This window comes from Elephas maximus, chromosome 11 (assembly GCF_024166365.1).
Source record: "Elephas maximus indicus isolate mEleMax1 chromosome 11, mEleMax1 primary haplotype, whole genome shotgun sequence".
Taxonomy (NCBI): Eukaryota; Metazoa; Chordata; class Mammalia; order Proboscidea; family Elephantidae; genus Elephas; species Elephas maximus.
In genome coordinates this window covers 65,373,978-65,398,338 of record NC_064829.1, presented here as the reverse complement: position 1 = coordinate 65,398,338, position 24,361 = coordinate 65,373,978, and the positions used below count along the sequence as shown (strand labels likewise).

Here is a 24,361-nt window from a genome sequence, read left to right as displayed (position 1 = left end):
TGTATTATGAATCTGTTATTCGATTGTTAGCCTCTAAGATGTCAAATTAAAAGAATTAAAAAGGAAACTGTTGTGCGTGATTTACTACTACCTTCTTCACCTTCCTGCTCCTCAAGTGAGTCTGATATGTTCCAAATAGTCAATCTTCCAGAAGAATCACCCTGAATTAATAGTTTATGGAAGTATTCCTTGCAGCCATAGAAGAACCGAGTGACAGGAGGACAAATTAGCAACTGCCAAAAAAAAAAAAAAAAACCATGGTTTAAATATCTTTTGCTATTTTCAATTGAATTATTTCATATATTGGCAACATTTTTCATATAAAGATGTTAATTACTTTCCGTCAGAACAAGAGGTTAAAAAAAAATGTGTATAGCATGAGTATTCAACAATATTTTAATATAACATTGTAGTATTACTATACATGTCAACTAATATTCAAATTCAGTATAACACAAATAGCCAAGGATATAAAAACTATATTTATAGTCCTTTTCTAGAGTTAGTATTTTTCTTTTTCCCTCTGCTTAGTGAAAACTGATTACTCACTAAAACAGTACAATTTATGTAATTAGCTGTTATTTATTAATGAATACAAAGATATACCACTCTTCAGCAAAAACAGTCTTCATTTAAAAGGTCAAAAGGAGAAAACCCACTAATCGTAGCTTTTTTGCCCGTTCTTTTTTTTTTTTTATAATTTTTATTGTGCTTTAAGTGAAAGTCACACAATACTCCCACACAAAAACCCATATGCACCTTGCTACACACTCCCAATTCCTCTCCCCCTAATGAGAGAGCCCACTCTCTCCCTCCACTCTCTCTTTTCGTGTCCATTTCGCCAGCTTCTAACCCCCTCCACCCACTCAGCTCCCCTCCAGGCAGGAGATGCCAACATAGTCTCAAGTGTCCACCTGATCCAAGAAGCTCACTCCTCACCAGCATCCCGCTCCTACCCATTGTCCAGTCCAATCCATGTCTGAAGAGTCGGCCTCAGGAATGGTTCCTGTCCTGGGCCAACAAAAGGTATAGGGGCCATGACCACCAGGGTCCTTCTAGTCTCAGTCAGACCTTCAAGTCTGGTCTTATGAGAATTTGGGGTCTGCATCCCACTGCTCTCCTGCTCCCTCGGGGGTTCTCCGTTGTGTTCCCTGTCACGGCAGTCATCGGTTGTAGCTGGGCACCATCTAGTTCTTCTGGTCTCAGGATGATGTAGTCTCTGGTTGATGTGCCCCTTTCTGTCCCTTGGGCTCGTAATTGCCTTCTGACCTTGGTGTTCTTCATTCTCCTTTGATCCAGGTGGATTGAGACCAACTGATGCATCTTAGATGGCTGCTTGCTAGCGTTTAAGACCCCAGACGCCACTCTTCAAAGTGGGATGCAGAATGTTTTCTTAATAGATTTTATGATGCCAATTGACTTAGATGTCCTCTGAAACCATGGTCCTCAGACCCCTGCTCCTGCTACGCTGGCCTTCGAAGCATTCAGTTTATCCAGGAAACTTCTTTGCTTTTGGTTTAGTCCAATTGTGCTGACCTCCCCTGTATTGTGTGCTATCTTTTCCTTCACCTAAAGTAGCTCTTATCTACTATCTAATAAGTGAATGCCCATCTCCCACCTTCCCTCCCTCCTCCCCCCTTGTAACCACAAAAGAATGTTTTCTTCTCAGTTTAAGCTATTTCTCAAGTTCTTATAATAATGGTCTTAAATTTGTCCTTTTGCAACTGACTAATTTCACTCAGCATAATGCCTTCCAGGTTCCTCCATGTTATGAAATGTTTCACAGATTCCTCACTGTTCTTTATCGATGTGTAGTATTCCATTGTGTGAACATACCATAATTTATTTATCCATTCATCCATTGACGGGCACCTTGGTTGTTTCCATCTTTTTGCTATTGTAAACAGTGCTGCAATAAACATGGGTACGCATATATCTGTTCGTGTAAAGGCTCTTATTTCTCTAGGATATATTCCAAGGAGTGGGATTGCTGGATTGTATGGTAGTTTTATTTCTAGCTTTTTAAGGAAGCACCAAATCTGTTTCCAAAGTGGTTGTACCATTTTACATTCCCACCAGCAGTGTAGAAGTGTTCCAATCTCTCCACAGCCTCTCCAACATTTATTATTTTGTGTTTTTTGGATTAATGCCAGCCTTGTTGGAGTGAGATGAAATCTCATTGGAGTTTTGATCTGCATTTCTTTAATGTTTCGTGCATTCTTGATTGTTGTTGTTGTTGTCAGGTGCCCTTGAGTCAGTTCTGACTCATAATGGCCCTATGTACAACAGAATGAGACTTTGCCTGATTCTGCCCCATCCACACAATTGTTGCTATGTCTGAGCCCATTGTTGCAGCCACTGTGTCAATCCATCTCACTGAGATTCTTCCTTTTTCATTGACCATCTGCTTTACCAAGCATGATGTCCTTCTCCAGCGACTGGACCCTCCTGATACTGTATCCAAAGTACGTGAGACAAAGTATTGCCATCATCCCTTCTAGGGAGCATTCTGGCTGTGCTTCTTCCGAGACAGATTTGTTTGTTCTTCTGGCAGTTCACAGTATAATCAATGTTCTTCACCAACACCATAATTCCGATGCATCAATTCTTCTTTAGTTGTCCTTAATCACTGCCCAGTTTTCGCACTCATATGAGGCAGCTGAAAATATCATGGCTTGGGTCAGGACTGCCTTAGTCCTTCAAGTGACATCTTTGCTTTTTAATACTTAAAAGTGGTCCTTTGCAGCAGATTTGCCCAATGCGATATGTTGTTTGATGTCTTCACTGTTGCTTCCATGGGCGTTGTCTTAATTATCTAGGGCTGCTATAACAGAAATATCACAAGTGGATAGCTTTAACAAAGATAAATTTATTTTCTCATAGTTTAGGACAGGGTGCAGGCTCCAGAAGGCTTTCTCTCTCTGTTGAGGAAGGTCCTTGTCTTTTTTAGCTTCTGCTCCTGGGCGATCTTCATGTGGCTTGGCATCTCTCTTCCCCCATCTCTGCCTGCTCACTTGCTTGTTTAATCTTTTTTATATCTCAAAAGAGATTGGCTCAAGACACACTATACTAACCCTGTCTCATTAGCATAACAAAGACAATCCATTCCCAAATGGGATTATAACCATAGGCATAGAGGTTATGATTAACAACACATATTTTGGGAGGACACAATTCAATCCATAACAGGCATTGATTGTGGATCCAAGTAAAATGAAATTCTAGCCAACATCAATACTTTCTCCATTTATCAAGGGGTTGCTTACTGGTCCATTTGTGGGAACTTTTATTTTCTTTATGTTGAGGTATAATCTATACTGAAGGCTGTAGTCTTTGATCATCAGTAAGTGCCTTCAAGTTCTCTTCACTTTCAGCAAGCAAGGTTATATCATCTGTATATCGTAGGTTGTTAATGAGTGTTCCTCCAGCCCTTATGCCGCATTCTTCTTCATATAGTTCTTGTTAGTCACTTCTTATATAGTTCTTGATTAGCCACTGAGAATAGCAGCAAAATTAACCTACCAAGCTTGTGCAACTAGAGAACTACATTTTTTTTTTAATTAGTATATTTTCACCTAATACCATGGTCACATTTATATACTTAATTTGAATCTATCCTGATGTTAGTTATAAACTACTAAGAACAAATATCTTTCTTTAGAGTCTTGTGTAAACTTTCATTTTGAAAACTAATTCTTTTTCATCTTAAGATGTTGACCTTCAGTGAAATCTCTTATTTGAAAATGTTAAATCACGGTGGACTCCTAAAATAAAAATTTAGAATATCAGTCCACAAACACTTGAATATTAAAGCATAGAATCTTGTCCTGAAAAGCAGTCATAAATAGGTTTCAGTTCTGACAAATAATTATAGCTAACTATCATATTTGATATTAGTTGTTTCCTAAGAAGGCATTAGTTTATGGAAATTACATATATTAAACATAACCAATTATTTGACTTAACTTGAAATCTCAAAATTACTAAGAATTTTACTTGATAAACAACGTACTTAACAAAGAGAAGTTGCTACAGCAGCAGTAATAACCAATATTCCACATTTCAACATACAAATATCTCCCATCACATGATACATCTATTTAAAGTGTACTGGGGTGCTGACATTTAAAGAAACATGCTTGTTACATAAGTCATTATCTCTTAGTTTAATGGGAAGTGACTGTCTCAATTAGAGAGCAGTAAGTAGTTTGAGAGTAAGGGACAAATTATTAAATTAAGGACCTTAATTGCATATAGATGCATAAATCTTAAATACTCAAAATAGTCATAGAAAAACCAATTCCCTTCCCCTTTCCCTCTATATGAAGATGAGATAAAATTTTCAGAATGATTAGGTTGAGAAACACAGGATTCCCCCATTATTACACTTTACTTCCAAAACCAAAGCTTCTTACTTACTGCTCATAGAATATAAACCCAAAAAAAACCAGACCCATTGCCATCAAGTTGATTCTGACAAACAGCGACCCTATAGGACAGAGGAGAACTGCCCCATAGAGTTTCCAAGGAGTGTCTGGTGGATGTGAACTCCCAACCCTTTGGTTAGCAGTCATAGCACTTAACCACTACGCCACCAGGGTTTCCATACATACATACACACATACATAGAATATAGGGTTGAAAAACAAATACTAAGTGCTGTTGCTTTTCAATATTAAATGTACATTAAGCACATTTTCAGAAATCATAATAACATCTCTTTTTATATAGAAAAAAATTCTCTTATTCTTAACTTAGAATATCTAATGATATAATCTCTACATTCTTTTTGGAAGATACTGCAATGCCTAGTTTAAGTAATAAATCAGCTGTTTTCAATCAGCAGTATTACACCTATTATTTTTACCCTTCTAAAATTACATATCACTATATTTATAAAAAAATTTTTTAAAAATATTTATAACTGTACGATGGTGTAAAATAAATTTACTCCATCAATATGAATTTTAACAAGAAGTCAATTCTAATATGTAATCAGCATATGCTCAATTGTATTCTTAGAGAAAGGTGAATGCTGTATTACAGGCATATTTATACATACAAAAGAAATATTCAGATTTACAAATTGTACTTAAAGCCGACCATGTTAATAAGTTTTACAACAGCTACCAAGTGGTACGAGTTGTATTCTATATTTCAAATGCTTAGTTAAAAAAAAAATAATAATAAAAAAAAATAATAATAATAAAAAAACCCAAAATAGACACAAATAATTACGAAAATTTTCAATGTAACTATCAATTATAAATGACACCTGAAGAATTTTACCTCTTTATCTTTTCGATCCAGGAGGCTATGTTGTACAGGAGGAATCAAATTTTCAACTGCTTTCCCCACATCACTGCGGAATGAATCGCTAGCTGGAAGGCAACTAAAAATGGAAAAAATACAACATTCAGTTATAATACTGACATTAAATGTTTTATCATATCATTCAATGTAACAAGGTTTTTTAGACAATAGACCAAAAGTAAATTTTTAAATTACGGTAAATTTAATGTAGTCATTAAAATAAATAGTTGTTATAAAAATATCCTACTTCAAATAAAAATCCACCTAATTTCTGTAATTAGTAGTTAAACTGTAATTACAAATCTAGCTTAAGATGCTACCTAAAATAAATATTTAAATTACATGCATTTTTATACTTTCCGGTTATAACCCAAATTCTGAATCTTTTACTATTTAAGGAAAGTGCTAACTTATTATTTATTGAATACCTGGCAGGTAGTTTGTAAATATAACCTTGCCCATTTTCAGTCCAAATGATTACTTTATCTGCTGATACAAAGTCACCTCCAGTCCATGTCTGTCCATTTTCACTAGGACCTGAACACAATAGGGAATAGTCTCCAGCATCAAATACCTACAAGGAATAAGAAATTCACAATCTAGTCCCTGTTACTGTAATTTAAGTAAGATTCAGTGACACTCCAACTTAAAAAAAAAAAAAACTCTGGAAATGAAGTTGCTTTTAACAAATTCAGCCCTTTAGAGTTCACTGCCTCAGATAAAGACATTCTGTCAGTGAGCCAAGGGGCACAGTCACCTTTAACAGGGAAAACACAACCAGACGCCCAGCTGTATGCAGACACGAAATCTAAATGGTTAAAATATTCTTGCACCAAGCTTTTCCTTAAGAATTATCTTTGGAAGTCTGGTAAACCAATATTTTGAGGGGTAGAAATATAGCCGCTTCTAAGAAGTTATCTCACCCTCCAGTATTTGGAGCACACAACCAAAAGTGACCTCTGTGTGAAAGCACAAAAAGAGATGCTCTGGCAATTCTGACAATAAATTGGCTTGGATTCTTCCTCAAATATTGGTTCAGTATCCTGAAAAGAGAAAAGATTTGTAAAACTTTAGGAATGTTTTGGTTGTCAGTTAAAATTATCACATATTTCATCATTTCAGCTCCTCATAAAGGGGCCAAGGTAAAAAGCAGGAAAAATACACTCTAATAACAGCTGGACCCAAATGTATTTGCTTCAAGGCTATATTCAAGATTAAAACACTGATGACAGAATGTCACCACTCTGGCAATGACAGATGACAAAAGCTTGAATTAATACCAATTTTTATAGCTACAGGTGCTTTTAGTAAAAAAAAAATTTGATCGATCATCCAGTTTCCCCCACATTTAATGCCTAAAAATTCCCTAGCTGAAGAGATTAGCATAGATATTGTCAGAAATTGATCTGCCTTTCTTACTGGTAAAACATAACAAGGAATTCAAGCCCACAGAACTGAGATAGAGGGCAAAAAATGGCTTTATATACTTTTTGTGGCAGTTTGTTTAGCTTTATTTTTTCCCTCCAGCAAACTACCTTTTAACTAAAACAGAAGCAATTGAGGAAAACTCCACCTCTTTTATGTTCTCTACTTCATATCCTGTGCAATGTTTCTCTACTTCGAATTCTGGATAGAACAGATGTCTACCATCAAAAGCAAAGAAAATAAGAGTATCTTCTATACCATATCAACAAGACTATCAAAAAGAACAGCTTTCTCCCTCCCCCATAGGGAAATATGTGTGGTGGATATAACTACTACAATTTAAGACTACTTATATTTATTAAGAAAAGCTGACAAGTCCCCTGCCGTCTCATTTGTCTCACCTGCGAACCACTTATTTCAGAGGTAACGATCCACACCTTCAAAATGCCCGTCACTGAGAGTGCAACCACAGTGTCCTCTAAACAGAAAGGAACAAGCAGCCAAAGTTTACAAGTATAACATGCATCCTTTCTACATATTGAGGTGGTCCGCTTTAATGAAATTAAATAACAGTATGTTTTATAATTAGCCAAAAAACATAATTCTGTGGGTTATGAAATAATAGAATTCAGATTTTGAAACACAGCTTAATAGAGATGAACAAAACTTTGGAATTCAAGAAGTTGTTTCCAGCTACTTGAGTGTTTTTATTATTTTGAATCAACAATTAATGCCCTTGATTATTATGTTAACAAAGAATTTTTATTCATCAAAATGGACAATTTTTAATAATTTACCATGAATGAGCACGGTCACTTTGTTTGGATGCACTCATTGTCCCCTTTCCCACCTACTTCCACAAATTTGGTTGCATACTACATACTCCATAGGTTGTGATCAAGAGAAAGACATGATATAAAATCCAAATTCATAAGCTTCAGGTAAGAGGCCAGGCACAGCATCACAGGAATATGCATGAACTTTGACACACTAACATTTCAAAGCAGTCTAAAACAGGTTTCCAAGTGAGGGAGGAGTATGTTAAAAATGACATTTTTCTTCACTAATTAGCCAATGAACTGTGGAGAACTTAACCAGCCTATCTTAAACTCAATTTGCTTACCTGTTTAGCAAACATTAAGTACAAAAAAATCAAACCAGTTGCCATCAAGTCAATTCCATCTCATAGTAACCCTACAGGACAGAATAGAACTGCCCCATAGGCTTTCCAAGAACGGCTGGTGGTCAAGTTGCTAATCTTTTTTTTTTTGCCAACCGAGATCTTAACCACTGCCATCAGGCTCACACAGCAAATACAACCTACCTTAATGGGTTATTATGAGAATTCAGATGCATCACAGGTGTAGCACTTAGCACATACTAAGACTTCAATAAACATTGGTTATTAAAAAGAATTGCTTGCTATCTTTAAGTGAAAAGATTATCATACTGCATAATTTCCTAGGCAACATAAGACACTACCTGAAAACCTACTGGGATACACTAATTACCACATTTTCCATGATTCCTATACAGGGAAGCGATAACAATTGCTCACAACTATTGTCAATGACAGTAAAAATGCAACATATCCATGTATCTAAAATTCTCAACTACGCACAGATAAGAATATGGTAAATGTGCTTAAAATGTGGAATACAGTAAATGTACAAAAATGCACATGTTTACAACATTATAAGCCAATAACATTTAGAATTACATGGACTACACAAAATTTTCTATTAAAATTGCATACTATTCTGTTCAGACTATCAGACCATGGGGTGTGCTCATATATCCCATATATGGAGAGAGTATAATAATTTAAAATGTGCAAACTGTCGGTCACAGACATAAGTACATTTTTTTAAAGAAAACATTGACTGTAACTAAGATTAGGAGTGGTGCCCTGGTGGCACAGTGATTAAGAGCTTGCCTGCTAACCAAAAGGTCAGCAGTTCTAATCTACTAGCCACTCCTTGGAAACCCTATGGGGTAGTTCTACTCTGTCCTATATGGTTGCTATGAGTCGAAATGACTCCATAGCAATGGATTTTAAGATTAGAGGTGAACATGCTAATAAGTTCCCTATTGCCTGGAAAATTTAATTGAATCTCACTTTCACTTTTCATGCTTTTGCTGTCATGTTGTTAAGTGCTGTCAAGTCAGTTCTGACTCATAGTGACCCTATGCACAAAAGAACAAAATACTGCCAGTCCTGCACCATCCTCACAATCATTGCTATGTTTGAACCCATTGTTGCAGCCACTGTGTCAATTCGTCTCATCAAGGGTCTTCCTCTTTTTCAATGACCCTCACTTTACCAAGCATGATGTCCTTCTCCAGGGAGCAGAGCGTGTCCTTTGGACCCAGGGTCCCTGAACCTGAGAAGCTCCCCAACCATGGGAAGATTGAGGACAAGGACCTTCCTCCAGAGCTGTTAGAGAGAGAGAGAGAGCGTTCCTCTGGAGCTGATACCCTGAATTTGGACTTTCAGCCTACTTTACTGTGAAGAAATAAATTTCTCTTTGTTAAAGCCATCCACTTGTGGTACTTCTGTTACAGCAGCACTAGATGACTAAGACACTACAGTTCCACGATTATCTCCAAGGGGATAAGATAATCTTCCTCCACTTCAGAAAATCACCCCCACACTCTAAAACTGCCAAAACTTAGTGATCTATCTCATGTAACGAATATCATCTAACACTTTAAGTCCCAATTCAGTCAAAGACTGTTTCATGAAGGAGGACACAGACCATAAATTATTGGAATAACTATTTCTAAATAGGACAATATAACTGAAAGAATTAATTTACGATAAACTACAGGACTTCATAATAAATTAAACATTGAGTCATGGTGCTAAAGTTTCTAAAAAGCATAATCCACGAACCTTGTGTTCGGTGAGAGCGAATAATACTCATGGAGCTAATCCAGTCTGGAGATATCTTTGACACCAAGGAGTATAACACTTCCAGGCTGGTGGCATCCACAACAAGGATTTCAGGGTAATGTCCATGGCATAAGAGCCTCCCTTCTCGCTGATTTCCAACAGAGAACTGGTAGAACTAAATTCATGTCAAAAAGGAAAAAATATTTTTAAATGTTCTCTTTTAGTTTAGACACTTGATTTATATGCATCATCAAGCTTATTATGATATTCTCCTAAATGCTTAACTTCTTCAGTAATATTTCCAGACATTTGATACCTGTTATATTCAGGTATATTCATATACCTGTGTATACTCATAAACAAATATCAAGTTAATTCTGTAACATTTCAAAATAGCTAACAAAAAATATTCTTTTCCTAACATCTTATCCTCCCTTTTGAACTATATTGGAGTCCAATTCATAATTAATTTTTCTTTTTATCCCCCTCTAGCATCTAAAACGGAAACCTTGGTGGCATAGAGGTTAAGTGCTATGGCTGCTAACCAAAATGTTGGCAGTTTGAATCTACCAGGTGCTCCCTGGAAATTCTATGGGGCAGTTCTACTCTGTCCTATAGGGTTGCTATGAGTCAGAATCAACTCGATGAAAACAGGTTTTTGTTGTTATTGTTTTTAGCATCTAAAACAGGACTGTAGAATGAATTAAAAAAAAACACCTGGAAAAAATCAGCTTCACAAACCAGGGCAAAAGGGGTGCTCCAGTAGGTTCCCAAAATAAGAATTTTAGATGAATGGGATTAGGTGAGAATAGGCTTATATTTTTAATAGTTTATGACAAAACAAAATTTACTAGTAAAGGATAACTCATGTTCAAATATATTATAATCAGAAATGTATTCTGATTAAACTAAGTGTTGCATCAGAGTACAGTGTGACACAACTGTGGAAGCCATTCTGACAGTACGCATTTTACACTTTGTGCGGAAGAAAAATAAAAGAGGCAATGCCATCATGATCTACAAGTTACTCAACCAAGAACTGCTCAAGAGGAAACAATTGATTTTCGTCAATCAAAGAGCAGAGGAAGAATAACTATCAAAACAGACCAAGAAACTTACCATAGCCTCCAAAAAACAGTAACTCTCCTAGTAATTGACCCTCCTAAGGGATTTTTAGAAGGTGAAGCTATCTAACACCTAGACCACTACTCTCAAGGGACTGTACCCTACATGAACCACGTGTGGGCAAGCTAGTGATATCACAAAGGGCAATGCTGTAATTGCTCCATAACTGGGGAAATAACTAAGAAACCCTGGGTCCAGTCTGTTCCCATACCCATTATCCCTATTCTCAGAGCTCAAAACTGTGTGTGAAGGAATACAATCTTTAGTCATTTACGGAGAGCACAGTACAGGAAGCAGCAAAACTTCTTAAATGTAAACATTAATCATGGAGCACATTAACTAAAAACAAGGTATTAAATGGAAAAAAAAAGAAACCAGTTGCCATCAAGTCAATTCCTACTCGTGGTGATACCATGTGTGTCAAGAGTATAACTGTGCTCCATAGGGTTTTCAATGGTTGATTTTTTAGTAGATTGCCAGGCCTTTCTTTACAGAAGAACAAGGAAACACCACTAGAACTCCAAGAGATGGTCTAATAAAATGCAGACGGCCACAAAGGAACACCTCTAGATCTCAGAAGGTTGATTTACAAAACACAACACACAATGGGAGCTTCCAGGGACTGCCAGTCTCATATATAATATTGTAACTATAGGGGCCTTAACCCACATCAAGGAGGAAAGGATGGATGCAGAGGAGCAAACTTTGTCAGTGTTCCTTCAACACCAGCCAGGAGAGACACTGCACTCCAGTCAATAGAGAAGAGATCTCTCCTGTAGGCAGGAATATTTTATTAAACCTGCCTCGCTAAATACCTCCTGCCTTTTGTTTTAATGTTATAGTCCCAAACAATCTTCTGAGCACTAATTGAGCTTTCAAGATGCTTGGATACTGGCAAAGAAAGTGTCCTGAATGGGAAAGCAAATTTTTCAAATATTAAAATAGGATGCCACACGTGATAATTTAATAAATTGGCATTTCCTTGTGATTTAAATAAGTGCCAGTGTCACTAAAAGTTTTATCATCTCTGCATATATAAAAAAAACCCATTTCTGGACCTAAGAAGTTGGAAAGAACTGGCACCGAACTGATGAATCTGCCAAAAAGCAACTTCTACTTAGAGGTGGCAACCATTTTAAATAATACAAACGACTGAAGCAGGGCCTGATAAATAGTAAGCACTAAAAATAAACAGATAAAATAAAAAGTAAGCACTAAAGATATGGTGAAAATAAATAAAAATACTTTTCCTATAATGTAAACCAAGATTTTTTAAATCATAAAACACAGTCAAAATATTTATAGCCAATGAATTCAAGGCATTTAGATACAGTTTTAAATTAGAATAAGTTGTTTATAAAATCAAGAAATCTACATCATTTTAATACCCCTCTTCTCACTACAAACCTTAATGATTCTGCACATAATAAAAATAAGCAATATATGCCCTTTAAATCAAAGGCATGTGACCCAACGGTATTGAAGAAGCAATTTTTAATAGTCCCTGGGTAGCACAAACACTCAAGCACTCATCTGCAAACTGAAACATTGGCAGTTCAAGTCTACATCGAGGCACGTCGGATGAAAGACCTGCTGATCTACTTCCAAAAGAATAGTCACTGAAAACCCCATGGAGCACAGTTCTATTCTGACATAAACGGGGTCGCCATGAGTCAGAATAAACTTGACGGCAATTGGGTTCAGTTTTTGTTTTGGTTTTTTTGTTTTGTTTTGTGTGAAAAACCTTTGCCAGGGCAAGAAATAGTCACAAAAGACCCAACTCACTAATCACAACCTTCCCCCACAAACATTTTCCTTTGCTTTTTTTCATTTGTGGTATCACAGTTTCGTTTCTCGACCCACGAAACAGGTCAGTTTGTGTCAATCATCAGCAGACAAAAAAAAAAAAGATTTTGTTTTAAACGAGACAGTATGATGTAACAGAAAGAACACAGTCCCTAGAGTTGAAGAAATCTGATTTGGGATCCTGGAGCCAGGAATGACTCACCATAAGACTTGGGCAAGTCACGTTAAGTGCTCTGGATCTCCTCTTCCTTACATGTAAAATGATAGACTCCTACTTAATTTGTAGGGATGTGATATGGTAAGTGAAATACCATACAAGGAATGTCTAAATGTGAACTCCTGAAACTAATGCCCTGAGATAATCTTTAAACCTTAAGTCAAAAATACCCTGTGAAGTCTTCTTAAAACCAAACAATAGTTTAGCTTAATGGTAAAGAACATCTGCCTTGAGCATTGTGCTCTTTCAAGATCTATCTATATGGGATCAAACTGACAATAGCAACTCAAAAGATTAGATAGGGAGCTTAAGGGGCAGTGAGTTTATGTTAATGGGGGAGGAATAACTCAGAAAGGAGGGTGAGAAGGGTTGTACAACTGAAGAATTAATCAATGTCACTGAATTGTATATGTAGAAATCATTGAATTGGTATATGTTTGTTGTGTATATTCTTAACACCAGTACAATGATTTTTTTTTTGTTTAATGCCTATACTCAATAAATGTGAGTTGTCTTCCCTATCCTTCCCATTGAGAACATAAACAATATTTTCTATATACTTGGTAATTTTCTCAGTCTTTAGCACAGTAAATAGTCAGGAAATTGAAGCAGAGAGAATTTGAAAATTACAAAACAGTAAGAAAGAATACAAGGACTGTAACTCAGAAACTACAAATTCCTGTGTAATATTCTACATATAATATGAAATGGTCATGTCTTCTAAAGAGTTGGAAAGCCTTAAAAAATAAACTAATTAATTTAAAAGTACCCAAAAACTAACAGTGCAAGGAATGTAAAGGATATGTATCCCAAAACAGATCAGTTTGTGTTAATCACCAATAGAACCATAAAGGCATCAGCAAGAGGGAATTCTATTATATAAGATCTAAAGCACTTACCCATAAAGGGGCTATCACCTGTGAGAACAGATGTTATAGACTAAATCCTGTCTCCAAAAAATCTGTGTTGTAAATTCTAACCTCTATGCCTGTGGTTATAATCCCATTTGAGAATGTGTTCTTTATGTTATGTTAATGTGACAGGGTGTCAACCTCTTTGGAGATTTAAAAGAGATTAAACAAGCAAGCAGAGCAGAGATGGGGTAAGACCGATGTCAAGACACATGAAGATTGTCCAGGAGCAGAGGCTAAATAAAAGAAACAAGAACCTTCCTCCAGAGCTGACAGAATGAGAGAACTTTCCCTTAGAGCTGGCACCCTGAATTCAGGCTTCTAGCCTCCTAAACTGTGAGAAAATAAATTTCTGTTTGTTAAAGCCGTCCACTTGTGGTATTTCTGTTATAGCAGCACTATATAACTGAGACAGCAGGATAGCCAGAAACAGCAGGAGCAGAGGTGGTAATTGGCTTGCCCCATATCTTTCCCTATAAGTCCCCTTCTCTGTCCTACCTTCCCCAGTGTGCCATCTTATGAAGAACTTTCACTACTCTAATTCTGGACTTCTTTTCCTATTATCCTTCCCCAGCCATTTTACATATAAAAATATAGGCTCAATGTTTAAAAAAAAAAAATTTTTTTTTTTTAGATTTTATTATTGTAATAAATTGTGCTAACATGAGCATTTACAGAAGCAAATACTAACCTGAATGCCAGTATGTGTGCAGGCTAACTTTGTAAATTCTATACATCTGCCGTCATTCACATCCCAGAGGCACATCTCTCTATAAAACAAAATAAATAATACTTCAGTTTAAATCTGATTTTTAAAAGCACTGTTCAACTTCATCCCTGAGGTTTCACATTAATCTCCTATTAAAACTAATATATTTCATAAAAAGTTATGTGTATTTGTTGTTGCTGTCTGTCAAAACTTTGGGTCCTCTCACCCACCGCATCTTAAACCCCCCAATCCACATTCTTTCTGGGCCCATGGTAAGATTGCACTTCCTGGTTTCCTTTTCGTTGGTTAGGGCTTTGTGAGTAGTTCTGCCAGAGGGATGTGAAACCCTCAAGAACTCTCTTTCTCCTCTGCATGTACTCCAGATAAGTGGTTCCTCACTCACCCTGAACCTTGAAGTAATGATAACAAAGTAGAGTAGAGCTTCCAGATGACCCATGATTGGCAAGTGACAAAAAACAAGAAATAAACTTTTAATCTAAACAACTGAGATTTTTCAGTGGTTATCATAGCCTAGTGTTACAGCTTTGTAGTCATGTTTCACTTCCATAGTGAAGACTTTATAATTTATATAACCAAAATAACTTGACTATATAAAAGTACTATTTCCTTATATTAACAACACATTTAATTTACATTTAAGTTATTGGCATATGAGGTAGAAAATTTAGTACTGCAAAAACAAAAGTTAATGTATCAATTGGTCTCAACCCACCTGGACCAAAGAAAAATGAAGAACACCAAAGACACAAGGTAATTATGAGCCCAAGAAACAGAAAGGGCCACATAAATCAGAGACTACATCAGCCTGAGACTTGAAGAACTAAATGGTACCTGGCTACAGCTGAAGACTGCCCTGACAGGGAACACAACAGAGAACCCCTGAGGGAGCCAAGAGCAGTGGGAATAGACTCCAAATTCTCGTAAAAAGACCAGACTTAATGGTTTGACTGAGACTAGAAGGACCTCGGTGGTCATGGCCCACAGACCTTCTGTTAGCCCAAAACAGGAACCATTCCCAAAGCCAACTCTTCAGACAGGGATTGGACTGGACAATGGGATAGCAAATGATACTGGTGAAGAATGAGCTTCTTGGATCAAGTAGACACATGAGACTATGTTGGCATCTCCTGTCTGGAGGGGAGATGAAGAGAGCAGAGGGGGTCAGAAGCTGGCCGAATGGACACGAAAAGAGAGAGTGGAGGGAAGGAGTGTGCTGTCTCATTAGGGGGAGAGCAATTAGGAATATATAGCAAGGCGTATATAAATTTTTGTATGAGAGACTGACTTGAGTTGTAAACTTTCACTTAAAGCACAACAAAAATAAAAATTAAAAAAAAAAGATTTCAGGCTAGAAAACCCTATAGGGCAGTTCTACTCTGTCCCATGGGGTCGCTATGGGCAGGAATTGACTCGATGGCACCTAACCACCACCACCACCAAAGTGTGAGAGCAGTTTGCACAGGCAAAGGGGAACCAGAAGGGAGGGCTCTAAAGAGGAGGAGCACATTCTATCAGCAGAGGTCAGACAGGGTCAGCCACTGGAGTGTTTTGGGGAATGACAGGAGGTGAAGGTAGATGACAGCAAGGCTTGGATATTCAGCTAAGCTGTATTTGTCCAGTTGGCAATGGGGAGCTCGTGAAGATTCTTGAGGATGTGAGGGAGGAGCATAAGGCACTGAAGAGGTGATTCGTGCAATGCGGGAAGTGTGAATACGAGGCTCCCCAGGAGATGATTGGCTGGATCCACTCGGATTCACGGAGAAGGCTGCTCAGATCTTGGGCCCTTAATTCTTTAGGTTCCGCTCCATTATTATTAAACTCCCAATCCTCTGGGAGGGGTAAACCAAAAGATGTTATCAAATACTATCAGATTTTTTCCAAGTGTGACTTCAAGCTGGTTTCTATAGAAGAGACACACCTTGGAAGCGTTTTAACAGGAAAGAGAGATACAGGGTGAGGAGTCAGGGGGTAGGCTTTGCTCGGTTACTGAAGAAAGCTGCCAAACCAAACTGGTTGCCCCATAGAGTTTCCAGGGAGCGGCTGGTGGACCCAAACTGCCGACCTTGTGGTAATAGGCCATAGCTCACTGAAGCTCTTAACCACTGCGCCACCAAGGCTCCTTGTGTGGGTGCCAGAAGGAACTAAAAACTGAAGTTGAGCATTCCCAAGGAGGACAGGGGTTTGAATAGAAAAAGCTACAAATTTAGGTGATGAACTTAAATTCTTGCCCCAGTTCTGACAGTTATTGGCTGTATAGTTTTGGGTAAGTGGCTTCTCAGTTCTTCATTTGCAAAGTGGATGAGGAGCCTCAAGGGCTACGCAGTGTCTGGCACACCATAAAAACTTAATAAATACTCATTAATTAATTAACCATTAAAAAAAAAGTTAAAGTTAACTAAATCCCAAACTTTTGCAAATTAAATACAATATTTCAGTTTTGATTCTGTATTTATTGCAGAAATTTTATTGGAAATTAGAAATGTCAATACATTCTGCCTTTTGAAAAGGAAACTTAAGATTTATTTAACAGAAAACAACATTAATAGAATGCAATAATCCTCATGTTGTTAAAGTTTTTAATATGTCATTTTCCGTATCTTACATGGCATGAAACAATTTTTCACAAGGCACTCAATCTATTTATACACATATAGTTTGGAAACCCTGGTGGTGTAGTGGTTAAGACCTATAGCTGCTAACCAAAAGGTCGGCAGTTTGAATCCACCAGGCACTCCTTGGAAACCATATGGGGCAATTCTACTCTGTCCTATAGGGTCGCTATGAGTCAGAATCAAGTCCATGGCAATGGGTTTTTTGGGTAGTATAATTATGCTTTAATTGACAAGAAAGTACTAAATTTTTACCTGATGCTCCTCTTATCATTCCAAAGAGTTTTACAAAGTTCTCTTCAAATCCATAATATTATGGATTTGGTCCCTAATCCAAATCCATAATGGTGGAGGGGGAGGGGGAGTGGGAACGTCTAATAGAGTTTTCTTCAAGTTTCCCAAGGCTCTTCGATAATATATTGTGTAAATATGTATACCATTTTCTAAGCACTAAAAATGTTTTAAAAATTCCTCACAGGCTGGGCCTTACAAATGTTATTGTGTGCCATTAAGTCAATGCCGATTCATAGCAACCCTACAGGACAGAGCAGAAATTCCCCATAGGGTTTCCTAGGCTGAAATCTTTACAGGAACAGATTGCCAGGTCTTGTCTCCCACAGAGCTGCTGGTGTGTTCAAACCTTTCAGTTAACAGCTGAGCACTTAATCATTGCACCAACTACTATCCAACAAAACAAACTACCTTCTGAGACTTAGGAACTCACAAAGTTACTTTAGTGTATTAATGCATATCAGTATGATTACATGAATTTTTACATGGTTTCATCTTCCAAATTTATGCTAGTCCAGCATCTTTCAGGTTTTTTAATAATCTAAGAGTTGTCTGCCAACCAAGGAATGCCCTGGGGGTTAATGATCATGTTTTGACTTTCACTGTACTCTGAATTTCTCAAAAGCAAGGCAATGGCATATTCATAAACTATAATAAACATATAAAAATCATTAATGAAGATAAAATTCATATCTTTAAAACCATATTTCAAATATCTCAGTTAGATATTTGGTATTGATAAAATTTCACTTAGGCAACTGAGAACTTTTATTTAAAAGATACTCCAAAAGGGGAAAAAATAGCACTGATACTGTTTGCAATAAAGACTTCTGAGAAAAAAAAAAAAATAAGAAAATACTTACCCACTTTCAGATGCACTCACAATATACTGTTTGTCACTGGAGGCACAAGCTTTAGACAAACAAGTGATTGAAGCTGTATGACCAAACAACAGTGCTCGGGGATTAACCTACAAATGCAAAAATGTTTGTGTAAGCACCAAATTAAAAAAAAAAAATTAACCTTTTGTTATGGATTGAATTGTACCCCCCAAAAAGGTATGTCAACTTGGCTAAGCTATGATTCCCAGTATTGTGTGGTTGTCCACCATTTTGTGATCTGATCAAATTTTCCAATGTGTGGTAAATCCTACTTCTATGATGTCAATGAGGCAAGATTAGAGGTAGTTATGTTAATGAGGCCAGACTCAACCTACATATGACGTTGTATGTTGAGTTAATCTCTTCTGAGATATAAAAGAGAGAATCAAGCAGAGAGGAGAGGGACCTCACACCACCAAAAATGAAGAACCAGGAGGGCAGTGTGTCCTGTGGGCTCTGGGTCCCTGCACAGAGAAGCTCCTAGACTAGGAAGATTGATGACAAGCACCTTCCTCTAGAGCTGACAGACAGAGAAAGCCTTCCCCTGGAGCTACTGCCTGAATTCAGACTTCTTCTAGTCTCTTAGACCGTGAGGGAGTAAATTTCTCTTTGTTAAAGCCATCCGCTTGTGTTATTTCTGTTATAGCAGCACTAGATAACTAAGATACTTTTTAAATTGGAATCCCATTAAATTTCCAATATAATATACAGATACAGATGTGAAAAAAATTGCTCAGAATGCCTAAAGCTCTGAGCAGCGAAACTGTGAATTTCCAATCCTTTTAGGGTCACAATCACCCTGCCGAGTAGTTGTGAAGTAGAAACTGAAGCCCCAAGAGGTGACATTACTTGCCCAATATCATACAGGAAGTGATGAAGCCAGAATTCAAACCAAGCAGTCCTAAACACTAAGGTATAGTCTAGTGAGAAGCCACATAAAGGATTTGAATTAGTTTATAAAATACAGTAATAGGGCTTCATTTTTTAAGTAATACCTTCATTGATCTGAAAGTATTTTTATCTCCTGTCAGGAACTAGGAATGACCTTCACATACCACTGATTTAGTGTCATAGTTCCTTACAGAAAGGATGACTCAATACTCATCACTCTAAAAATTGGGGGCAATTATGCCCCAAATTTACACACTTTGTACCAAATGACATGCTGTTACTTAAAGTTACTTCAAGATCTAGGTTACTTCAGGATACACTTTTAATTTTTTAATTAAATATTGATATATAATACTTATACATATACACAAGATATGAAGAATAAATTAAATCATGACATACCCAAAACCTGGCATATGAAATAGAATATGACCAATATCTTTAAAGCCCCTTTGTACTCCTCATAGTGTACATTTTATAAATAATTTATCCTAATTTATTAGGAAAGTTAAATTGTTCAAAATTAAATAATCCATGGGAAAAATATTGAGATTTTTCTCCTGACTCTGGCATATGATAACTGAAAAAATTTTCCAAATCAAATGCATCTTGGCCATCATTTGTATATTTATAATTAAGAGAAAGATCCAATCAATGTTCACGGCTGAAATGGGTCTAGAAAATTTTCTCATATATCCAATCCCACCTTCATATAGAGACTCAATAGTCTTCCCACTAGAAAGAAACTCCTGGCCAATTCCTTAATTTCCTCAGCAAACTTAAAGACATAACAATAAAATCTATCCAAAATGAAGCATAAAACCAAAAACAAACAAACTCATTGCCATCAAGTTGATTCCAACTCATAGAAACCCTATAAAAACCCAGTGCCATCGAGTCGATTCCTCATACAGGACCAAGTAAAACTGCCCCACAGGGTTTTCAAGGAGCAGCTGATGGATCTGAACTGCCAGCCTTTTGGTTAGCAGCCTGAACTCTTAACCACTACACCACCAGGGTTTCGAAATGAAGTACAGAGTTGGGGGAAAAAAAACTGAGAAAAAAACAGAGCCTCAACACTGTAAACCAACATGGCCTAATTGACATTAATAGAATACCCTGCCTAACAAAAACCCAGTGCAGTTGAGTCAATTCCTACCTAACAACAGCAGAATACACATTCTTTACAAGTGCACGTGGACCTTTGACTAAGACAGGCCACGCGCTCAGGCGTAAAACAAATCTCAGTGCATTTAAAAGAACTGAAATCATACAGAGTATTTTCTCTGACCACAATAAAATTAAATTGGAATTCAGTGAAGGCATCAGCAAAATTGCCAAATATATTTGCAAATTAAACAACATACTTCTAAATTTCTTCAAACAAAGAAATCATAAAGGACATTCAGAAAATATTTTTAACTGAGTGAAAATGAAAACACAGTATACCAAAATTTAGAGATTTATAGTTTTAAATGTTTGCATTAGAAAAGGACTTAAAATCAGTGATTTAAGCCTCCACCTTAAGAAGCCAGGAATAAAGAAGAACCATTTAAACCCAAAATAAGTAGAAAAGGAAATAAAAGCCTAAATCAATGAAATAGTAAACAGGCACACAATAGGAAAAATCAAATAAATCAAAGCTGGTTCTTTAAAAAGATTAATAAAATTGATAAACCTCTAGCTAGAATGATTAAAAGAAAGAGAAGACACAAATTACTAATACCGGGAAGAGGAGAAATCTCTATAAATCTACAGACATCAAAATAATACTAAGGGAATTTGACAACAATTTTATGCCAATAAATTTGACAACGTAGATCAGGGATTGACAATCCTTTTCTATAAAGGATTCTGGCCCATGTATGGTCTCTGTTGTAAAGTTGTCCTTGTTGGGCTTTTTTGTTTTGCTTTGTTTTTGTTTTCAACCTTTTAAAAATGTAAAAACCATTCTTAACTCGAGGGTATACAAAAATAGCCAAATACTGACTTAGGTAATTTGGAAAAATTCTCTGAAAGACAGATTACAAAGACAGCAGAAAAGAAAAACAGAATTAGAATAGCCCAATATATTTTAAATAAATTGGATATGTAGTTTAAAACCTTTCCCACAAAGAAAACTCTAGGCTCAAATGTTTTCATGGTGAATTCCAGCAAACATTTAAAGAAGAAATAATTCTAATCCTACACATACTCTTTCAGTAAATAGAGGACAAGGAAAAACTGCAACGAGCATTAATTCAAAGTTAACATTTGAAAAGCAACATAATTCACCATATTACGGGAGTAAAGAAGAAAAATCATACGATAATCTCTAAAGATGCAGAAAAAGTCTTTCATAAAGTTCAACAACCATTCATAAAAAAAACCCTCAGCAAGCTAAGAATAGAAGGGAAGTTACTCAACCTGATAAAGGGCATCTATGAAACACCTAGACTAACAACATAGTTAATGGTGAAAGACTGCATGCCTTCCCTCGAGATCAGGACCATGGCAAGGATGTCCATGCCTTCAACATCCACCATTGTACTGTGATAATGGCTGCACACTCTGTGAAAGTAATATCATTGAACTGTACACCTCAAATGGAAGAACTGTGCAGTATGTGAATTACATTTCAACAAAGCTGCTACCAAAAAGAATATTTAATAAAATCAATTTCCTTGACCCTACATTTCCTACCTGCTACCATCCCATTTTCTCTCTTCCCCTCTGCAGATAAACTCCTGAGGAAAGTTGTCAAAAAAAAGGGAGTAACAAATATGGAAAAGGAAAAAAGAATAAACCCTGTAGTGTTATACTGAACTTAGAGGTATTGGTGTGAACTCGTGTGTGTGGTGTGCAGGGTGGGGGGGAGGGTGGTGGTGATGTGTGTGTGTATGGTGAGAGTGTGTGTGTGTCCCCTGGCTTATATTTTCCCTGGCTCTGACTACTGAAAGGGCCTGGTAGCAGAGCACATTGAGCACACCATAGTAGAAACGAATGACAGTAAATACATAAGTGATTTTAAAAATAAAACAAACCTTACACTTAATAATAAGTTTTGTCCTCTTTCAAAGTATTTTACCCTAGACAGTGTAAATGTCTAAAACAGTTTTTGAATATCTGTTTGGGAACCTTCTTTAGTCTAAGTCATAATTTTTTTTTAATTTTATTTTACTGTGGTGAAATACATATAGCAAAAAAGTTTCCCATTTTATCCACTTTAAAGTGTACAGTTTGGTGACATTAATTATCCAATTTCCAAAAGTTTTACACCACCACAAACAAAAACCAGTAGTACCCTTTCAGCAATTAACTCCCATTCCCTTCTCCCCCTAGAACAGGGTAACCAGAAGAAACAACGGTCTCCATGCATTTGCCTATTCTAGGTATTTCATGTAAGTAGATCATACAATATTTGTCCTTTAATATGTCCTCAGCATAATGTTTTCAAGGTTCATCCATGTTGTAGCATGTATCAGAATTTCACTTTTCTCTTTATGACTGAGTAATACTCCACCGCACATATATACATTTTATTTATCCCTTTATCTACTGATGGACATAGGTTGTTTCCAACTTTTTGGCTATTGTGAATAATGTCCCAGTGAATATTGGTGTATACATAGGTATGTGTTTGAGTCTCTGCTTTCCATTCTGTTGGGTATAAACATAGGAACAGAACTGCTGGGTCTATGCTTAACTTTTTAAGGAATTGCCACACTGTTCTCCACAGCAGCTCCACCATTTTACATGCCCACTAGCAAAGCACAAGGATTCCTATTTCTCCATATCCTCCCCAACATGTTAGTTTCCATTTTGTTGATAAAGCCATCTACTTGGTGTGAGATGATATCTCGTTGTAGTACTGATTTGCATTTCCCTAATAAATAAGATATTTGTGGTTCAGTGGTAGAATTCTTTCCTTCCAGTAAGGAGACCCGGGTTGCATTTCCAGTCAATGGACCTCATGCGTAGCCACCACCCATCTGTCAGTGGAGGCTTACATGTTGCTATGATGCGGAATGGGTTAACAACCAGCCATGAAAACTGTATGGATCACAATGGTCTGATCTGCAACCGATCCCATGGATGTTACGGGACTGGGTAGCATTTTGTTCTGCTGGGTTGCCATGAGTTTGGGGCTGACTATATCAGGAAAAACAAGGTTCCAGGAATTGATGGAGCACCAAGGAGATGTTTCAACAAACAGATGCAGCACTGGAAGTGCTCACTCGTCTATGCCAAGAAATTTGGAAAACAGCTACCTGGCCAACCAACTAGAAGAGATCCATATTTATGACTATTCCTAAGAAAGGTGATCCAACTGAATGCAGAAGTTATTGAACAATATCATTAATGTCACATGCAAGTAAAATTTTGCTGAAGATCATTCAAAAGTGGCTGCAGCAGTATATCTACAGGGAACTGCCAGAAATTCAAGCCAGATTTAAAAGAGGACGTGGAACTTGAGATATCATGCTGATGTCCGATGAATCCCGGCTGAAAGCAAATAATATCAGAAAGATGTCTACCTGTGTTTTATTGACTATACTAAGGCATTCGACTATGTGGATCATAACTAATTATAGATAACATTGTGGAAAATGGGAATCCCAGAACACTTAATTGTTCTCATGAGGAACCTGTACATGGATCAAGAGGCAGTTGTTCGAACAGAACAAGGGGATACTGCACGGTTTAAAGTCAGGAAAAGTGTGCATCAGGGTTGTATCCTTTCACCATACCTACTCAATCTGTATGCTGAGCAAATAATCTGAGAAGCTTGTTGAAGAAGAACAGGGCATCGGGACTGGAGGAAGACTCATTAACAACCTGGGTTATGCAGATGACACAACCATGCTTGCTGAAAGTGAAAAGGATTTGAAGCACTTATGGATGAAGATCAAAGACCACAACCTTCAGCATAAAGAAAACAAAAATCCTCACAAATGGACCAATGGACCAATAAGCAACATCATGATAAACAGAGAAAAGATTGAGGTTGTCAAGGATTTCATTTTACTGGGATCCATAATCAATGCCCATGGAAGCAGCAGTCAAGAAATCAAAAGAGGCATTGCATTGGGAAAATTGGCTGCAAGAGAGCTCTGTAAAGTGTTAAAAAGCAAAGATGTCACCTTGAGGACTAAGTGGCTCCTGACCCATGCCATGGTGTTTTCAATCGCCTCATCTACATACGAAACCTGGACAATGAATAAGAGTGAAGAATTGATGCCTTTGAATTGTGGTGCTGGCAAAGAATAGTGAATATACCATGGAC

The 24,361-nt window shown here is 37.0% G+C and overlaps 1 protein-coding gene across 4 annotated transcripts in view; it reads right to left on the bottom strand.

The window, feature by feature from the left end:
- WDR7 (WD repeat domain 7) overlaps positions 1-24,361 on the bottom strand; it is a 412,772-nt gene that overhangs the window by 353,612 nt on the left and 34,799 nt on the right. For all 4 annotated transcript variants that reach the window (XM_049901825.1, XM_049901822.1, XM_049901823.1 and 1 more), the window contains 8 exons: positions 18,187-18,293; positions 14,385-14,463; positions 9,635-9,809; positions 7,140-7,216; positions 6,237-6,356; positions 5,742-5,887; positions 5,290-5,392; positions 92-233 (listed from right to left, as the gene is read on the bottom strand). In XM_049901825.1, the coding sequence (XP_049757782.1) occupies positions 92-233; positions 5,290-5,392; positions 5,742-5,887; positions 6,237-6,356; positions 7,140-7,216; positions 9,635-9,809; positions 14,385-14,463; positions 18,187-18,293 (949 nt within the window). The remainder of the gene's footprint in view (positions 1-91; positions 234-5,289; positions 5,393-5,741; positions 5,888-6,236; positions 6,357-7,139; positions 7,217-9,634; positions 9,810-14,384; positions 14,464-18,186; positions 18,294-24,361) is intronic.